The 19,769-nt window shown below is 40.7% G+C and overlaps 1 protein-coding gene and 1 long non-coding RNA gene across 5 annotated transcripts; one reads left to right on the top strand and one right to left on the bottom strand.

The window, feature by feature from the left end:
- The first annotated feature begins 16 nt into the window (after positions 1 to 16).
- On the top strand, positions 17 to 8,220 carry LOC103163085. The gene is made up of 2 exons (XR_004772250.1): positions 17 to 415; positions 6,745 to 8,220. It is a non-coding gene; the product is annotated as an uncharacterized LOC103163085 (long non-coding RNA).
- Positions 5,719 to 19,717, bottom strand: Paics (phosphoribosylaminoimidazole carboxylase and phosphoribosylaminoimidazolesuccinocarboxamide synthase). 4 transcript variants are annotated; one of them, XM_027390948.2, is made up of 8 exons: positions 19,159 to 19,567; positions 13,899 to 13,912; positions 13,618 to 13,815; positions 11,223 to 11,401; positions 9,315 to 9,608; positions 8,458 to 8,722; positions 6,769 to 6,927; positions 5,719 to 6,490 (listed from the first exon to the last, which is right to left on the bottom strand). In XM_027390948.2, the coding sequence occupies exons 3-8, from the start codon at positions 13,682 to 13,684 to the stop codon at positions 6,324 to 6,326; spliced, it is 1,131 nt and encodes a 376-aa protein (XP_027246749.1). In that variant the 5' UTR covers positions 13,685 to 13,815; positions 13,899 to 13,912; positions 19,159 to 19,567; the 3' UTR covers positions 5,719 to 6,323. The 4 variants fall into 4 exon arrangements, with proteins under 4 accessions (XP_027246749.1, XP_027246746.1, XP_027246748.1 ...); XM_027390945.1 differs by lacking the exon at positions 19,159 to 19,567 and adding an exon at positions 18,899 to 19,044; XM_027390947.1 differs by lacking the exons at positions 13,899 to 13,912; positions 19,159 to 19,567 and adding an exon at positions 19,614 to 19,717.
- Positions 19,718 to 19,769: the final 52 nt, after the last annotated feature.

The raw sequence follows: 19,769 nt of genomic DNA, 5'->3' as shown, positions 1-19,769 counted from the left end.
AGTTGGCCTGGCGGAGGAGGAAGTTGGTGGTTGCTAGGCGACCGGGAGTCGCGAGCTTGTAGGTCCCAGAGCTGGCGTCGGAAACCGGTCTTCTTCCGGTCTCGCGGGGAGAAATTTGTTTTCCTAGTGACTAGCGCCCCTATTCCGGCTGGAAAGGCGGCTGCAGGAAGGGGCTCACCGAAATTGTCAGCCAAAGCCGCGGGCGTGCTGGTGCGACCATTGTGGTCAGGCTGCGGCGGGGCGACTGGCTTCGGGAGAGAAGAGTCTGTGAGATGCTAATTAATTTAAGAAACTCTAGGGAGTCCCTTGAAGGAGGCAGGTAGAGGCACAGCTTCTCAGGAGTGTTTCGGAATTGCCATTTCAGGACTTGAACAGTGATCAGGAGAACTCGGGGCTGATTCTGCGGGAAGTGAAGGTAGGTCTGGTACTGACGCAAATGCAAAGGCACTACTGTTAATTTCTCCGAGAGCCAGTCTAGGAGCAGAGGGCTGGAAGCCTAATCAGCGAGAATGTCCATGTTCTGAACTGGATTCTACGACTTATGTAGATGCCACAGTAAACTAAGGAAATGTGTTCACGTACCTAGTCTACATTCTGGTTCTAAGGGTCAACTTCCTTGTGTAGCGCTGGAGAGCCGTTGTAGGAATGTTAAGCAAGCGCTCTTAAAGTCAGCTATACAAGATTGTACATGAGGCCAGTCTTACTATCACTACTTGTTATAATTACCATGGAGACCTGTGCTAAACCCCCCACAAACACACTTCCTCCAGGTTCTCCTAACACGGTTGCTATTCAGCTTGTTTGGCAAGACAGGGTTTCTCTGTCTCACTGTTCTGGCTGCCCTGGAGCTCAACTTGTAGACCAAGTTGGCATCGAACTCTTGATCTGCCTGTCTCTGCCTGGGATTAAAGGTGTACGCCTGGCTGCTAATCAGCTTTTAAACCAAATATTTACTTCCCATTTCTTGTCTGAGTCAAGGGCTGAAACTGTTTAGCCAATGGTCATATGTCTGCCAACTTTGTGTGCTCAGTGCAATACATCATACTGAACTTATGAAGAAAGATTATTTTGGATCACAATTTCACAAATTTCAGCCCATGGTAAGTTGGCTTTGTCGTTCCTTGGTGAGGAAGAGCATCATGGTAGTTGCCCAAATCTACTCACTTACTGATTACAAGGAAGCAAGAAAGTGAAGAAGCCCCAGTCCAAACCTCTTCTTTAAGAGGACACCCCAACTAAGCTCCACCTTCTACAGGTTCCCTCAACCCTTAACAGTTCATTAGGATCTTTAGAGGACAGCTGCTGGACACGCAATAGTTCTGTGTCCGCATCTTTGGGAATTTGCATTTTTAATTCAGGGAGTATTTCAGAACCACATACATGCCTGTGCTAGAAATTTACAGTTGCTGAGATAAGGAGATATCCCTTTTGTTCTCTGTATTTTTTCTCTAGAGATCAGAAAGTCTATCAAAAGTACCCTGTCACTATGCCATATTAAGATCATTTAAAATACTGAAGCATTTGCCCAGCACACACAGGGCCCTGAGTTCAACCCTTTCCAAAGAGGTGGGTGATCCCACAAAAGACAAAAATCATTAAAACTAAACACCCCCCCAACACACAAACAAAACAACCAAAATCTCCAAATACTACAAAGAACTGTTATGGGTTTTGTTGTTTGTTCTTTTTTTTTTTCCCTTCCCCAGACATGCTTTTTGTGTAGCTTTGGAGACCAGACTGGCCTTGAATTTATATAGATCACCTGCCTCTCTGCCTGGGACTAAAGGTGTGAAACACCACCACTCTAACAAGGACTTAATACAGGCAGAAATGCAACTTTACTTATCTTTACCCCCTCAGGACCTTGTACATATGTTATAGGTTATATTTGTGGGAGGTCTCCAAAGAAAAACAATAGTGAGTAAACATGATAGTGACAATAGTTCCAGGTCAAACGAGATGGCCCTGAGCCAGGAACAGTGATGTCTAAAGGCAAGAGCCTATTTTCCACCTCAGAGAGCAAACTTACACTACCTTTTGTAGTTTGTCCTTCAACAGAATTTTACTATATTCAATGCCATATCTCCCCCAGAAACACTGGCAAAAATAATTGTATCAGCTACGTGGGCATCTCTTAGCCCAGTCAAATTCATTAGTCATTATGTAGGCACTCAAGTTTGCATGATTCCTGGTAAGCTCCCACATACTCGTTTACACCAAGTGCTATTTAGCCCCACATCACCCTGAACTGCCTTTCTTATTCGGGGACCACAGGTTAACTTGTTCCAGGGATTACCGTGTTAAATAATGGCAGTCAGGGAAGCTCCACAGCACAGAAAACCTAGCTGAAGCCCCTAGTCACGGTTAGTTTTATTTTCCATACTAGTTGTTAAATAGATGCAACATAGTCATTTGCCAGGTTTACATATATTATGACTTGATTTTAGGTTATTTATTGAAGCAAAAAAAAAAAAACCCTCAAGATTTACAAAATTTAAAAACCAGGGTCAGGGATGTAGCTCAGCTGATAGAATGCTTGCCTAGCATCCATAAAGGCCTGGGTCCAATACTCAGCACCACAGTGGTAGTGGTAGAAGGATCAGAAATTCATGGTTACCCTTAGCTATGGATCAAGTGTGGGGCAAACACGGGCTACATGCCAAGTCTTGATACTTCATCTTAAAAGAAACTAATGGGGGCTGGCAAGATGGCTCAGAGGTAAAAACATACTGTTCTAGAGGACCTGCATGATTCCCATCGCTGTATCAGGGCTAGTTAAAGTGGACATCCCTGGTCTGAGTGGGTAGACACTCACATGCACACACCCACATGTATGCATATTTAAAAATAAAAATGTAAAAACAAATGGTCAAACTGATGATGACCACTGTTAATGGATGATCCTATTAACCAATCAACCCATGCTTAAAAATAATTTTCATGTGCTGTAGTTAGGTGGGGGTCTTTCCAGAGGGGAAGTAGAGCAGGAATTTCAACACATGGCTATGGCTATTCAAGCCCATCTAGAGGCTAAAAACAAACAACCAAATACTGTAATTCTCTAATTTCTAGGAGATACCTAGGCTTAGTAGAGTCAAATTGTGTGATGGTTAATCTTCACTGTCAAGTCGACAGGACTTATAATCACCATGGAAACACATTGTTGGATGTTGGTGAGGGTGTTTCCAGAAAAGCTTAACTGAGCCAGGATGACTCATCTTGAACGTAGGCGGCTCCATCCTGTGGGTGTGGCCATGGACAGAGTGAGAAACAGAAAAATGACCTGAGCACTAACCTTCCTTAACCTTTCTGCTAGGAGTCACCTAGGGACTCCTGTCATCATTAGCCAAAATAAACCCACCCTTTTAAGTGGCGGTGCTTAGGTGTAACTTAACACAGAGGAGGGAAACAAAGCATGCAGTATTTCTCTAGTCCAGCAGAAAACTTGTATAGCCACCGTAGTTATATTTTATGGAAATTGAAGATGATGAAGCCCACCAAAATAACCATATTAATTTTTTTCTTTCTTTTTTTTTTTTTTTTTGAGGGAGGGAAGGTGATTGTTTCCCTGGGGAAAACCTTGATTTCTCCTCCCAGGGTCTCATGCATGCCAGAGAAGTGTTCTACCACTAGACTATAGCGCAGCACCTTTCCCTTTCAAAAAGAGATCATCACATGGCCTTGAACCTGTGAGGAGCCGGGATCAGTTTCATTATCAGGCCTTGCTTACACAAGTGACTTTTAACCTCTTGTCCACAGATAGGTTTTCAAATAGTTAAAGAACCTGTGAAATACAATGGTAAATTTTGTTTATGGATTTTCATTTTTAAGGCAAGGTTTCTCTGTGTAGCCCTGGCTGGCCTTGAACTCAAAGATCCACGTGTCTCCAGAGTGCTGGGATTTTAAAAGCATGTCCCACCACCACACCTGCATCAATCCACACATTTTTTTTTTCATAAAAAAGAGGCAAACCCTTTCAGAATCTACATGGTAAAAATAAAAGTTTGCATTAGTCTCAGTGCAATCAAAGGTTCTGTGGAAAAGGGGGATTTCTAGACATCAGGCAAATGGAAAATCTCAACTTCCATTTGTATAGAAGATAGGACAGAGCTGATTCAAGGCAGACAGTGGATGCAGCAGCCTGAAGTTACAGGCTTATTAAGCACTATGGTTTTTATGATGGTATCTTTGAGACAGACAGGCAAAAACAAATGGCCAAACATAGAAAGTCTAGCAATACAGAGCTGGGAGTCATCCTAGTTGAAAGTGTTAAGGTCACCTGATACCACTAAGAGTTTTAAAGTAGAAGGCATCAATACCCAAGAAAAAGGGTTAGAAAAGATTAAGTTTTCTATCTTGATTTCTAGCTGAAGGAGTGATTGGTTAGTTACACCCTACAGGGCCCAAACAAGTAGTTCTTAAGAGGTAGCAGCTGAATAGGTGAAAGGTGAGACATACAGACTTTGTCACCATTTCATCTGCCTCAGCTCCAGAGCAAACCTAAAATGCCTTGTCATAAAATGGACAAGTAAGCCAGGTGATGGTGGCAGCAAGTGCCTTTAATCCTATAACTTGGGAGGTAGGCAGATCTCTGTAAATTCAAGGCTAACCTATTCTATAAATTGAGTTCCAGGACAGGCTCCAAACCAACACAGAGAAACCCTGTATCAAAACAAACAAACAAAAACACAAAAAAATGGACAAGTAAATTTATACGAAAACTCGTGGCTGCTCAGGTTAAACGGTAGTGGTGCCCCATAGGAAAATCAGTACTGAACAATGTAACACAGTGATTTCCAAACACTGAATTATGGGTTTAAGATAGGCTACAATAAAGATTTTCCTGCTGCTTAGCAAGGAAAAAAATACACTGAGTTCATTCATATAAAGAACTGTACAATCTACAATTCTGCCCTGCCTAGACTTTGAATATTTGTAGCAAACTTGTTGCCATGCATTTGGCACTGAAAGGCAGCATGAAATTTCAAGCTAGGCATAGTAAATATGTTCAAGACTTGAGACTTAGGACTTAAGGTACAGAAGCCAGCAGAGCAGAAGAGAGAAGTAAATAGAAGACCCAACTAGTTCAGTGCATGTGATGAATATGGCAAAGAATGGGGAAACACTGTGATGGAATCTATAACTAAGCTTCATGAAACATAGCATTTGACTTTTCAGTAATGTCAGGTGTTACAGAAGTGAATGTGGCTAGGCCCTCTGTCCAGCTATTCACTAGCAAAACCAACAACTAGCCACTACATCCACTCACTCCTTTGACTGCAGTTGTGTCCAAAATGTTTTACTAGAAAATCAAAGTTTATGGCCCACAGAGGCACCTACCATAAAACCTAGTTAAATGGCTAAGCCATAATTTACGTAGTCTTTTATTGGAATGGGAAGGAGACTACTTTTTTTCAAGAATTGTCCTAATACACAAACACCTCAGGAAGGAGCCCTTTCCATCACTTCCACTTTATGTGTTTCTTCTACCCCTATTCTCAATTTCTTTAAAAACAAAACAAAACCCCCCAAGCAAACATGGGTAAAGATGTAACTCAGAGGTAGTGCTTGCCTACCAAGTGTAAGGACCTAGGGTTTCCTCACCACCATAAAAACAAACCCAACAAAGCACAAACACATACCTTAGCTGGAGATTCATGTAGCTATGTACTTTCTTAGATAAGGACTTAGAACATACAGACCATGCAGTGAGAATAGTTATTAGCATAAACAGAAATATTTTAATTTTCAAATCATGATCCACAGAAGACCAACCAGTAGCTACTGATTTACAAAAAAATCATTATTAGCATTTAGAAATAATTAGAAGTTACAGGTGATTATGAGTCACTCCACATGGATGATGGGAACCAAATTCTCTGGTCCTCTGCAAGAGAGCCACATTGGTTCTTAAACCAGAAAGACAGCTCCAGCTCCATAAAAGACATTTCTTTGCTAATGTTACATTAACTGCCCAACAAGGATCATGTAGTGATTGATAATATAATTGAACAGTGTCATACTAATTTTTACTAACTATAAAGATTTTTTTATTTCAATACAGGGTCTCAACACATAGTTTTTCTGCCTCAGCCTCTGGTGTGCTGAGGTTACAGGAACACATCATTATTCAGAACTAGAAAATATTAATAACAAATACTCACTGACAACTTGTCAACCCCTAAAATATAGAGGACCATTTTGTTCAACAGTAAACTGAATTGTTTTCTCTGATGTGAAATCATTTTGCTTAAATTCTTTCTTTTTAATTCAAACTAGGAATGTGTAACTTTTCTCCTAAAAATTACTTTTTTTTTTTTTTTTTATAAATTGCATTCTCTGATTTTCTTGTCAGCTTGCTTTAAAGATATCCATGTGTTAAGAATGCTTGCTCGAAGTTTGGCCCATACCAAATGGTTGTATAACCCAAATATCTGAGCAGCAAACTGGGCGGATCCTTCTGGAGAAAGTATAGTTGAACAGCCAAGACCTATTGGTTCAGAATAGAAAGGACAAATAAATGAGTTAGTAGCTTAAAAAGAAATAAAAAAACAAAAGATGATAATAAAGCCAAGTCTTTACTTCTTAAGAGATGCATATTAAGCAAAAAATACACAATAATTCAAAAATATAACGTCTGATTTAAAATTAGTAGGCTGTGGCTAAAATGTGTAATTAAATATTAGAAGATGAGGCTGGTAGAGACATTAAGATTGCATCTTGAAATTTTGTGTATACTCCCAGTACTGAAAATTTTCAAGATCTTACCACTGGGCAGTCGAAGGGATGACCACACATCCTGAGCACCCCAGTCTGGTGTGATGGGGGGACAGCTGATAACCGGATATGCAGTATTACCAGACATCACTGGGCCCAAACCATTGCTTCTGCCAGCCACTGCGACAAATACAGTAGGTATGCCATCGCCTAGGGAAATTACAAGATAACCAGGTCCTTTTGTTTTGTTGACAATAACAGCAGGAACAAAAAAAGGGGGGGGGCATGTTAGATGGCTCAGTGGGTAAGGGGAACTGTTGCCAAGTCTGGTGACCTGTTTGACCTCTAGAACCCATATAGTGGCAAAGAATTGACTCTTGCAAGCTGTTCTCTAACCTCCACATATACTATAAAAATAAATGTAAAATACAAAATGAACTCAAATCCTTTAGTAGTCTGCTATAGAAAAAGCATACCTAGCTGTACAGTTAATAATAACCTAAGTAGCATAGGAATGGCCATTTTTGAGATCTACAGTATAAAGAGAATGTCCTGAAGTTGGTAAGGAAATGGCTGGTTCACAGCTTCCTTCTGATATTGCTGCTTAGACTCAGCAGCATGAAGAACCTCACCAGCTGAACAGCTATCTTTTATGATGAGTTGTCCTTCCAGAGGGTGCCAGTAGACTCATTTAATAGTGATTAAAATTCTCGTGGCTACTTCCAGTATTCAGTATTTGGGTGCTGGAGTACATGTAGTAAAAGCACCCAAAGTTAAAGGGCTTAGGATGCTTGAGTTGAAAGGCCCATCATTAGCAGTATCAAAAACCAACAGCAAAAGTACATCTCTATATCTCAAAAGTTTAGGAAGTTTGTATATTTAATACAGTGTTACTCTAGCCCAGGCTCAGCTTGAATTACAGCAAACCCGACCTTCCCACCTGTTAGGACTACAGGTCCTGGTTTTATGTGGTGCTGGATACTGAATCCTGAATTTCTTATTACAACTTAGTCTGCCTTTCTGGAGAAAGAATCCAAGCCTTCATTAGCTTATTAAAGGACCGGAAGCCCTCCTCCCATTGTTAACTACACTTCTGTTAAGTTTTCTTGTACCAACGATATCCTATCATTTACTTAATGTATTAACTCCTGAAACTATAGCTTTATTTCTTATTTTCTTTCAAGAAAACTGACAAAGATACCAGAGAGGCCCTGCTGCTTTAGCCTTAGGCATCCCACAGTTGGGGTAAGGGATTCTTTTCTTTTGGAATAAGCCAGCAACAGTGCTCAAGGGGCACTGTTAATAAGACAAGGAGACCACACATCCTTCTATTTTATGTGTATGGCTGTTTTGCCTCCATGTCTATGCATGGGTGTGGTGTGCAGTGCTCCTGGAGGCCAGAAGAAGTTGATGGATTCCCCTGGACTGGAGCTAGATGGCTGTGAGTGCTCCTCTTAATCAATGAGCCTTTTTTTTTTTTTTTTTTTAAAGATTCAAAAAAATTACAAGTATGTGTGCCTGCATGAGTTTATGGGCATCACATGCATGAGGTACACAAAGAGGGATAGGATGTCAGACATTATCCCTGGGGATAAGTGTAAAAGTATAGGCATTCCACATGACTTTCCTCCGAAATATGGAAAGCCTCTTTAAAACATTATTATCCAAAACATATGTACTTTAAAATATTTTACCCAAATCAGAAATAGCTGAAGTTGTCCATTTATTTATTAAGTTTACCTTCATACTCTGCTTTAATCCTCAAAGTTTCATCCGGTCCTTTATGGGCAGATGTTACTCGAAGTTCACATGGAATCCCGAAGTTTCCACAAGCCTTTTTAATTTTCTCACAGTGACCAAGGTCAGAAGTGGAACCCATCAGCACTACAACCCTGCACTGACTATCTGACTTCAGGAGTAACTCCACTCGATCTGCAACCCACTCAAAGTTCTTCTTTACCATCTGCAGTCCTTCCGGAGTTACTTCCTTGAGGTCACGGTAAGACTAGAAAGATAGAAATTTACAAAATAATTTTCTCTTGCTAGCTTAAAAACCCTTCCTTCCTTTCTTTAAGTAGAGCTTATGACAAGTTTACATAATGAGATATATCTGAAAATGCCCGTTGATGGAGAAATGTTTTTTCAATGAAAAAGTTCAGCAGCAAAGTTTCGCTTTTCATTCCAGGTCAAATGCTTTCTTCCTTAGCAATTACAAGTAGTTGAGTTAAAAGCCTTAATTAAGACTTGGTATGTAGAATCCCATTTCCGTCCCTTAGTCTTGGTATTGTGAAGATTAGACAAACAAGGACAGTTGTCCCTTTGCTGTTTAAGAATCTGAAGGTGACATAAAAAAGCCTGCTTTGTAGGTTAAAAGTATTCCTTACCACCACAGGAGAGTTCGGTTCACTTTTACTTTTGGATACTGAAGGTTGACTTCAGGATCTGGTGTGTGCTAAGCAAGTGCCCTGTCTTTGTGTTCTATCTCCAGAAGAGAGAGATTAATTTTAAAGGTAAACACTTAGCAATAAATCAGACTGATAACCTCTCTCACCATTATAGGGCTTGATCTTACAAAAGACAGTAAGCTCAGAGCATACCTGTTTGTCTTTCTGCTGGCTCCGATCCCCTGATGGCCAGAGTCTCCAGGAATCATTATCAATAACATCAGCCAGAACAATCTCTTTGGTGGTTACATCAACACCAAATTCAATCTTCATATCAACCAGTGTACAGTTCTGGGGAAGCCAGGACTTCTCCAGGATTTCAAATATAGCTTGGGTAGCATGACTCATGATGTCAACTTCAGTCTGGCCTATAACAAGTCCAGCAAAGCAGAACTTTGCAGCAATGAGCTGCTCCTCAGACCACTGCGGGTCATTATTGGCATCATCCTGAGAATAAAACACAGTAGCACAGTTCATTTAAATGGCAGAATTTTGAACTTCCCAGAAAAAATAAAGTCCCCTTTCCTTGAATACATTTCTAAAAATTGAAAATTTTGCAGGCAATGGTGGTGCACACCTTTAATTCCAGAACTTGGAATGGCAGAGGCAGGCAAATCTCTGTGATTTCCAGGCCAGCCTGGTCTACAATGCGAGTTCCAGGAAAGCTAGTGCCACACAGAGAAACCCTGTCTCGAAAAAGACCAAAAAAAGAATTGATATTTTCAATCTAACTTTTTCCCAGATAGCCTATGATTCAAATACTTATTTTTGTCTACTTAAAAACTTTTATTTGTATTGTGTTACAAGTGTGGAAATGAGACCAAATTCTGGTTCATTCAGGACATAACTTGACTACTTAATTATTATTTTTTTCTTTTTAGGTCTATGTTGTGTTATGCCTGCACATAATATGCCATTTGTTCACCATATGCATGCCTGGTGCCTGAGAAGGCCAGAAGAGAGATCCAGATATCCTAGAACTAGAGTTAGAAGCAGATGTGAGCAACCATGTAGCTGATGGTACTTGAACATCTCTCCAGCCCCTAATTTGTTACTTTTATAGTTCTTTTAGGTTATTTAGATGAGTCATTTATCTAGGTAATGAAATACTTAAATTTGCCAACCTCCTTGTAAAGCAATTTTTATGTGTATGTATGTTTTGATGCTTGTATATGCATCCTGTGCATCTACTTTGAAAACAATGGTCAGTTTTGCATTTTTAAGTAGTTAATGGTATAGCATGTTCATATCATGATTAAAATTATTAAAGTCCTAGCACTTGCAAGGCCAGCCTGGTCTATGAGTCCCAGGATAGCCAGGCAGGGCTACACAGAGAAACCTTGTCTGAAAAATAAAAACAAAAAACCCTTATGGACAGTGTCTCATTACATAGCCCCCAGGCTGGCCTTGAACTAGTCATTTTCTACATTCCTTCTTTTCTTTAATTTTTATTTTGAAGTAAGTGTGTGTGTTTTGCCTGCATGTATGACTGTACCTGCATACCAGATGAGACCATCAGATAATATAGCTGTGAGCCCACATGGGTGGGATCAAACCTGGGTTCCCCTGGAAGAGCAGCCAATACTCAACTGCTGCCCATCTCTCTGGCTCCTACCCTCATCCTCAAATACTGGGGAGGAGTACAGGTGCGCACCACCAAGCCCACCATGCAACTAAATCTTTTTTTTTCTTTTAAATCTTATTTATTTACTAATACAGGGTTTTGCCTGCATGTATGCTTGCAGGCTAGAAGAGGACACCAGATCTCATTACAGATGGTTGTGAGCCACCATGTGGTTGCTGGGAACTGAACTCAGGACCTCTTGGAAGACCAGCCAGTGCTCTTAACCACTGAGCCATTTCTCCAGCCCAGCAACTAAATCTTTTTTTAAAAATGTCAAAAAGCATCTTCACAGTCCCACCATCACAAAAACAAAATTTATCATTAATAATGTAAACACACATTATTGACATAAATTACTAGTATGACACAGTGCAGTAACAGATGTTTCAATGTTTATTTAACCTTGAGTTTGTGATTAAGTCACAAAAACCAGTTACCTTGAAGAACATCTCTACTTTTGGTGGGTAAAATTTATACCCTTCCTTTACACCAGGGTTCCTTTTGAGAAAAGATCCAGTTGCTATTCTTCGGCACACCCATTCAATTGGAATCATTTCGCATTGGGGTGCAATGAAAGCAGTCTCCCCACATTTCTTGGTGAAAGCAGTTTTGATACCTGCATATTGATGATAAAGGGGGGAAGCAATGAATCTTTCTATAAAGATAAATAAGACCTAAGGAAGAGGTTCTTTCCTTTCAATTTATTCTGATGTATGCATGTATATGTATGCGAGTGTGTGTATTTACACGAACAACATCGCAGAACTAGTTCTCTTCGTCTTTACATTGCTTCTGGGGGTGGAACTCAGACAAGTTAGGCTTGCCTGGCAAGTGCTTTACCTGCTTAGCCACCTCAAAACACCTGTGTCAAAATAAATGTCACCACTGGATTAGAGAGAGGGTGCAGGGGTTAAGAGCACTTACTGCTATCCTAGTTTGGTTCCTAGCACCCATGCCCAGAGGCTCACAAGCCCTATTAACTCCAGTCCAGGCCATGCAATGCCTCTGGCCTTTTATGGTACCTGTATTCAAATGCACATACCCATATATAGACATAATTAAAAATAAAATCATAAAAGGTTAACAAAATAGAATGTTTTCCTACTAGTTATCAAAATAGCAGACAGTTTCATTTTAATATCACATGGCAAACCATATACTAGGCCCAAAGACCCAAGTTCACAGTGTTTTACCCTCCAGCTATTTAGCTTATCTTAAATAAGACAGTAAATTTCTCTCCTCTATACCATGGATTATCTAATTTTGTAGAATGCACACAAATCATAGCATGTTCATCTAAATGGTATTAAATTATCTCTAAAGCTAACCTGACTACAGAATTCTCATGTTCTACAATTCAGTGTTGTTCTAATCCTTATAGAGTGAGCTACTTATCAATCAGAACAGCCCTAAATTCTGAAGATCCCTTTTCTTTCAATGTTTAATCCTTAAACAAGCATCAACCCATATGAAAAGCTAAGCCAAAGAGCTGTTTGGAAAGAAAACTGTGAATTTGGAAATTAACAACCTCTCTGATAATGGTTTAAATATATCACGTCCTAGGGCTTGAGAGATGGATCTGCAGTTAAGAGCATGTATTGCTCTTGCAGAGCTGGGTGTGGTTCCTAGCATCCACATGGTCATTTACAACCACATGTAATCTAGTGATTGATGCTGTGTTGGTTCCACATGCATGCATGTGTCCCCCCTTTCAGCGTATACATATAAAATACACTTGGGAAACAAAGCTTCATGATCCAATAATAATAATAATAATAATAATAATAATAATAATAATAATAATAATAATAAATAATACATCCTAACTCCCTCCTTCAGTCCAATATTCTGTATAGTTTGAACTTTTAACTTCTCCACTGGAAGAAGTCTTCCTTCAGTTTTTCAAAAGGTAGAAACAACTCTGTTCTAAGTTCAGTCCAGTCACTTACATGTAGAACAGGACAGGAAGGTACAGCTGCTATCTTCAAACACTTCTCAGCGTTTTCAAGCTCCTGGGACTTACAACTGTACAGCATTCCAGGGAGTAAATTTGGGTTATTACTTAGGGATGCTAATACCAGGAAGGCTTCTTTTATAGTTAACTTCCCTAAGGCTAAAGATGACCTGGCAGAGGGAAATTACACTGGTGATTCACATGACTGATAATGATTGCAGGAAACTGTTAAGTTTCTTTCTCTTAAATTCTTTTTTCTTTGTGGGAGGTGGGTTTGAATGCTTGGTCTCTAGCTGATGGAACTGTCTGGAATGAGGTGTGGCCTTGTTTTAGGAGGTTTGCCATGGCTTTGATGTTTCAAAAGCCCAAGCCCAGTTAGCTCTCTCGGCCTGTTTGTAGTGCCCTGCCCGCCTGCTGGCCACCACCATCCCACCATCCCACCATCCCACCATGATGGTCATGGATTCTGCTCCTTGGAACTGAAAGCTCCAAATTAAGTAATTTTTAAAGTTGCCTCAGTCATGGTAACAGAAAAGTAATTAAGACTGTGGGCAACACTGAAGATTGAGCATCAGTTTTCGTGCATGCTAATCAAGTACTACATCCCAAGCCATTCCAAGCTTAAGGTTTCTTTGAAGTCAAACACCATTACTTCCAGACCAGTAAACGTATACAGTGAACCTTAAAAGCTCTTGCCTTGATTTTAGATTATGCATCTTAGCCCGTGAGACATTCCCAAACAGGTTATCTCAAATATAGCCATCTCCCAGAGAAAAGAGCCAGTTAGCCACATCTGATAAAATACTCCATGTTTTTGATCCAAATAATTTCTCCCCATGAAAATGACTAATATGAAAGACACAAAGGGAGGCACTCACCGGCATCCTGTAACAACTGAAAAATACAGCTGGTAATCTTATTGGAGATTGCAGCTTTGCCCTCCATATGGTTCTTTCTAGCTGCATTTCCTGCTGTAATCTGGTCCTTGGACTGCAGGAGGACTTTTCCTGGATTATCTAACAATTCATAGACTTCTTTTGTCTTACCCTCATAGAGTTTTCTCCCAATGTTCAGTACTGTGGAAATAAAACAGAATTATCAGATTCAGGGAGATTTCCCAAATATTAAAGAACCAGCCACGTGTGTTGGTGGCACACACCTTTAATCCCAGCACTGTGGAGGCAGAGGCAGAAGCATCTCTGTGAGTTTGAAGCCAATCTGGTCTACAGAGCGAGATCCAAAGCTACAGAGAAACCCTGTCTCAAAAAACAAAACAAAAAAAGAAGAACCAGCTAAAATGGTGAATCACTGCATGGGCAGTGATTAATATAAATAAAAAACAACGAAAACTATACTTATACTCACCAATGTAGTTTTCTCATGAATCATCACATAATTTTGTTAGTTTAACTTTATTAACTACAGATCAGAAAACTAAGGCTCACAAAAGTTGAGGCCACACATTTAGTATATGCAGAACTAGAAATAATCCCAAATCTTCTGATATCAACATCGTGCTTTCTCTAGTATCAGCCTGTCTTTGAAATAAAACAATTAAAATTAACGTAGCCATAGTAGTTATTTTTGCACATACAACTATAATATATTATTTAAACTGATTTACAGGAGAAAAATGATTTATTTTTCCTGACTTTTCATAACAAGCTAAATGGGAAAATTCAGAACAATTTCTTGATTTCAAATTAATGTGTAAGAGGCTCCTTCACTCCTTTGAAAATATCTGATAGGTGGTGGAGGTAGTGACAACGGAGCTTGCATAACATGTAAAAGGTCTAGGTTGAAAGTCTAGTACCAAAGGAAAAACAAACAATTCCAAACCAAACGACATTTTTATGACGATATTCTGAAGCCAGCCCCACCCCACTCCTGCTAGGCATGGTGACAACACAGGCTTTCCTCCATTTACATTTAGATTAGTTAGCCCTACTGCAAGAACACCGTTATTCAATCCTCTGCCACCAGTGCCCTCTCCACTGAGGATGTAGGAGAGTACCAGGAAATGAATGCAAAAGGGTTTTCCTTTTCTGAGACAGGGTCTTACTCCATAGCTCTGGCTAACCTGGAATGCCCTTTGTAGACAAAGCAGGCTAACCTCAAACTCAGAGAAACATCTGCCTCTGCTTTTTTGACTAAAGATGTGCATCACTAGACCAGGCAAAAACATCTCAGTTTAACGTCAGTCACAGTGCCTAAAAGACACTAGACTCTATATTAAAATGATATAGTTGAAAATTAAAAGTAACCAGAGTTTAAAATTATAGGGAATTTGCTTCTCATGTTTCCACAACACATTTATCCTCAGTACTTTTCCAGTGTATCTGTATGCCAGGACCATGGAGTAATAGCAAATGAAATCTAGTTTCTGTTCTCAAGGGACCTGAGAGTCTTGAAGGAAGCTGGTAATAAATAAGAAATCATAATAAAATAAAACAAGGTAGAGACTATTGACAGCAGGACCACCTTAGTTACACCAGAGAAGTCTATAACAAATAGAAGCTTCACGGAGACCTGAAAATGATCAAAACTTAACAAGGGTAGTTAAAAGTGACAACTTTTGCCAAATAGTGCAAGTGCATAGGTCAGCACAGCTGTGCACTCAGTGTAGGAATATTTAGATTGGACGTGGTTAGAGCAGCTAGTAGACAGAACAGCAGGAAGGAAAGTAGAAGAGATATTTGAGGAGGCCAGACTGTTCTACGTGGGCAACTCCAGGACATCCAGTTACAGTGAGACTCTGCCTGGAAAAAACAAAACTAAAGAATTGATTAGGCCACACCACCAGCTATCACAGGAAAACAATTAAGTGCCCATGAAAAATCAATGGCCTAACATTGGTTCAGTGTTCTTAAAATTAATGTAGGAGGCAATTCCTTGTTGGCTAAGATTTTTCTTGAAATGGATGGATGGGAGACTTGGTCACAACCATGTGAGCTAGTTTTTGAACTAGACCAAACTAGGTTTCCGAAACATTAGTTTTACAACCTGTTCCCTATACAGCTACTCACTTTTCCCCCTAAACTACCTAGAAATAATTTTCCTATGAGAAAATCTAACGTTTGGTAGCATCAACTACATTCCTCTAACTGATCTGTTTTCAACCTTTCTTGTGGTTCAAAACTGTAAAGAGGCCAAGCGGTGCTTATATAGGTCTTTAATCCCAGCACCTGGGAGGCGGAGGCAGAGGCAGTCAGATCTCTGAGTTTGAGATCAGCCTGGTCTATAGAGCTAGCTCAAAACAAAAACACAAAAGAAGGCAAAACGGAAAAAAAAAAACACCCAACAACAACAACAACAAAACAAACAAAAAACCTGTAAGGAGGCCATCTTTTAAAAACTCAATACATTATTCAAAGTTACTTGCCTTTGGGTATCTGGTATTACAATCCTAATTATCGATAAATAAATGTAATTTTCCTTTTTTCCCAACTAGACTAAATTTGATCCCGGGTTGACACCAGTGATAAGCAATTTCCACTGTGGTATATTAATCTAATGTTCAGAAAGATTAACAGAATTTTAAAAAGCCCTGTAGGATATAGCTCCAGTTTTGAACTCTAAATTTATTTCTCTATTTCCTTTCTGGAACTTCAACTTCTTTTTGTGTCCTCTTCCCAGGCCTTTTGAAAACTGTTGCCTTCCATCTAATTCACTACTCATTGTTAATCAACCATGTTGAGTTAAAATGTAACCTGAGAACCAGAGGGTTGTTGTAAGTACAAAAGAGCACAAGACAGACTCAATATATTTAAAAGAAAAGGGTTTTAGTCTAGACTCATATTTAAAGAAATAAGAGACTGGAAAGAAGTTTCTACAGTTAAGAGTGTAACTGTTCTTGCTTAAGACCCAAATTTGGCTCCCAGCAGCCACACTAGGTTTGGCTCACATTCATTCACTTGTACTCTAGCTCCAGGGAAGGATCCACTAGCACCTATACTCACAAGCACAAATCCACACAGACACACGATCAATGACCAAAAATAAAATGGGGGATGGAAAAAAAAACAACTCAGCAATTAAGGGCACAACCCAGGTTCAGTTTCCCGTACCCACATGGTGGTTCTCTCAGAAACATCCTAAACTCCAGTTTCAAGGGATTTGAACATTTTCTTCTGACCCAGGGACACATGAAACACATCACACTATGGTGCATATACATACATGCAAAACATTTTAAAAAAAAGCAAAATAAGTATTTTTAAAACTAAAAATTGTAATGGGCTAAAATAAAGTCAGGCACCTCTAGTCTCAGTATTTTGGAAGGGGAAGCAAAAGTTAAATTCCAGATTCTGCTACATAATGAGTTTCAGGCCAGCCTGTGTGGAATCTCAGATAAAATAATTTGGCTAAAATAAAATTAGGTAAGCAAACCAAAGGTTTCTACCTATTGTTCTAAAATTTACCCAAATCTATATTTGCCACCTAGTCTTTAGTGATTTTAAATAATGGGCATAGAAAATATAGGTGTGGAGCCCAGTTTCAATAGATACATTTACCAAAAAACCCTCCTGTATCAAAGGCTCAGAGAGCATCATGGAAGATGGGGCAGAAAGATGGTAAGAGCCAAAGGAATGTAATTTGCTGTGAGATTGTGTTCTCCCAGTAACATCAGAAGCTTCACCCTTAAAGTCTCACCAGCACGACTGTCCAAATGTGAGTTGAGAGGGGATACCAATGGACATGCCGAGGTGAATGGAGAAAACCAAGGCTTCAACCCTACACAAAGAGCTGTAGGCAACTAAGGGAAGCTGGGTTTGGAGAGGTGGTCTTCCCCAGCGCCACTGGGGCCCTGTGCTAAATGGTCAGCCTCAAAAACGGAATACAAATAACACACTGTTATTTGGGCCAAGTAGGTTATATTTAATATATGAGTATGTAGATAAGCATATGCACACAATAACAGTTAACAAAAAGAACAAAAAGAGAGTTAAGGAGAGTGGGAGGTTGTCTGGGAGTATGTGAGGAAGAAAAGAGAGGGGAGAAATGTTATAAAATTAAAAACGAACAATAGAAAGACCAAAACATTTGAAAAATATGTAGGAAGCATATGCTTCAAAATGCTTGTTAAAATGACTTAAAAATTAATAGGCTAGGTAAGCATGTTATATGTGCCTTTAATCTCAACAAGCACTGTTGAGTTCCAGGCCAGTCAAGGCTATACAAGAGACCCTGTTTCAACACCAACACACATACCAAAAACAAACAAAAAAACCAACTCCATAAATAGGTGAATTCAAACAGAGACAGATGAGGTCTGAGATGTTTCATGAATTTTTAACTCTTACAAAACCCAAACAAACTGGCTAGCCCTGTGCTGCCAGGTAAGGATACATATTGAAACACTTTGAGTACAAACAAAAAAGGTCTTTTAGAAAGCACAAAAGCCACATCTATTAAAAGGGCCTTTAACTCCAGTTCCAGGTGACCAGACACCCTCCAGACTTCTCAAGCATGCCCAAACATAGCATCCACTCACATATATAAAAGGGGGAGGAGGGTATGGAACCGAACAGGGAAGATTCTAGAGATTTTACCAGTTTAGAAGCACAGGCACCCTGATCTCAGAAAAATTCTGGGCAAAAGTCCCAATTTATGAAGCTGTGGCACAGTTTTTGTTGTTTTGTTTCTTGCTTTTTATAAGTAGGAAAGAATGTGCTGGGCGCCAAGACAATTTACTTCATTATCTAGAAACTTTTGTTGTGGTCCAAGACAGCGTTTTATTAGTATAAAAGCTATAAACCACCTTTCCTGAGGCTCTTCAAATGCACAAACAAAATGGTAGCCTAATTAACTATAATCTATCAAACAAAAAGTGATAAAGAAACGTTTCCCTTCGATTTTGGGGCTCTCCAAAGTTATGGCATCAAAGACTACCAGCCAGTACTGATCACTACTCGCCCACACCCATAAACCGAAATTCTAGGCAAGCCTGGACTACAAAGCTAGCAATTTACCAAAACAAAAAATCTGGACCCATAGTCATAATATTAAACTATTAACCTTACGGCAGAAGGGACTATTGGCGTATTAAGCTTAACAGATTAAACAGGAGTTGAAAATTCTGCAGGATTTTCCTGATCGTTTATCTATTACAGTTTCTAGGCACTTCGTTAGTTTCTGGCCATTTCTCCTCCGTAGTACCTTCGCACTCTGTTACTTTCCTCCAGTCCCGGGGCCATTTCTGGGTATTTCTGGAGGCCTGGGTGCTTAGTGTCCAATGCACGTCTCCCAGAGCTTGGACCACGTGTGCAGGATCCGGGCACCAGCGCCATCGTGGGGAAGCGAGCGGGTCACTGTACCAGGACGGCTGCAATCCGACCCCAGGGCCGCCCGTGTGAGCGCGCCAAGCATGCTAACTTCCTGCTGGAGGGAGTGGTGGGAGACCCAAGCCCGCTACTCACCCTCAGCTGTCGCCATTATCTCTGGTGGGAAGGAGGTGTAGACGGCGCGGGAAAGAGAAGCAGCGCTCCGGAAAACAAGAGCGATCAGGGAAGCTTAGCGGTGCAGGAAAGGGCGGCGCAACGCAAGACACGCCTCTAGACAGAGCAGTTATTCCTAGTCCGTCCTTGCCACCCGACGACGACCGCTAAAATCTGGCGGGGTCTGGTGCTGGGATCGTGTCCTCAGGCTTCCCGCCGCGCAGGCGCACTGACGCGACCCCGCTTCCGGGCGGCCCCGCGTCACAGCTCCCAGCAGCGAAAAGTGGCGCGCAGGCTGCGGCCCCCGCCGGCCCGGAGAGGGTTCGGACTGGGTTGGAGCATACCAAGTCCTGACTACCGGGGGACGGCGTGCGGCCGGGCGCACGCACAGCTCAAATCTTATGAGGGATAAACACCACTAATGGCGCTCTTCTCACCTCTTAAATCTAGGGAGCGGGAAAATAACGGAGATTGCCACGTGCAGGAACACTAGCGCTCCTGACCTCGCCCGCACAGAAGTAACCCCACCCCCCTTGACTCCATAGCTCCTCCCCCGTTCCGTGCCGTAGCTGATTGGCGGGGCGCTGGAGGCC

The sequence above is a fragment of the Cricetulus griseus genome, assembly GCF_003668045.3.
Source record: "Cricetulus griseus strain 17A/GY chromosome 1 unlocalized genomic scaffold, alternate assembly CriGri-PICRH-1.0 chr1_1, whole genome shotgun sequence".
Lineage (NCBI taxonomy): Eukaryota > Metazoa > Chordata > Mammalia > Rodentia > Cricetidae > Cricetulus > Cricetulus griseus.
The sequence above is the reverse complement of the archived record's forward strand: the minus strand, read 5'-3'. Positions and strand labels throughout refer to the sequence as shown.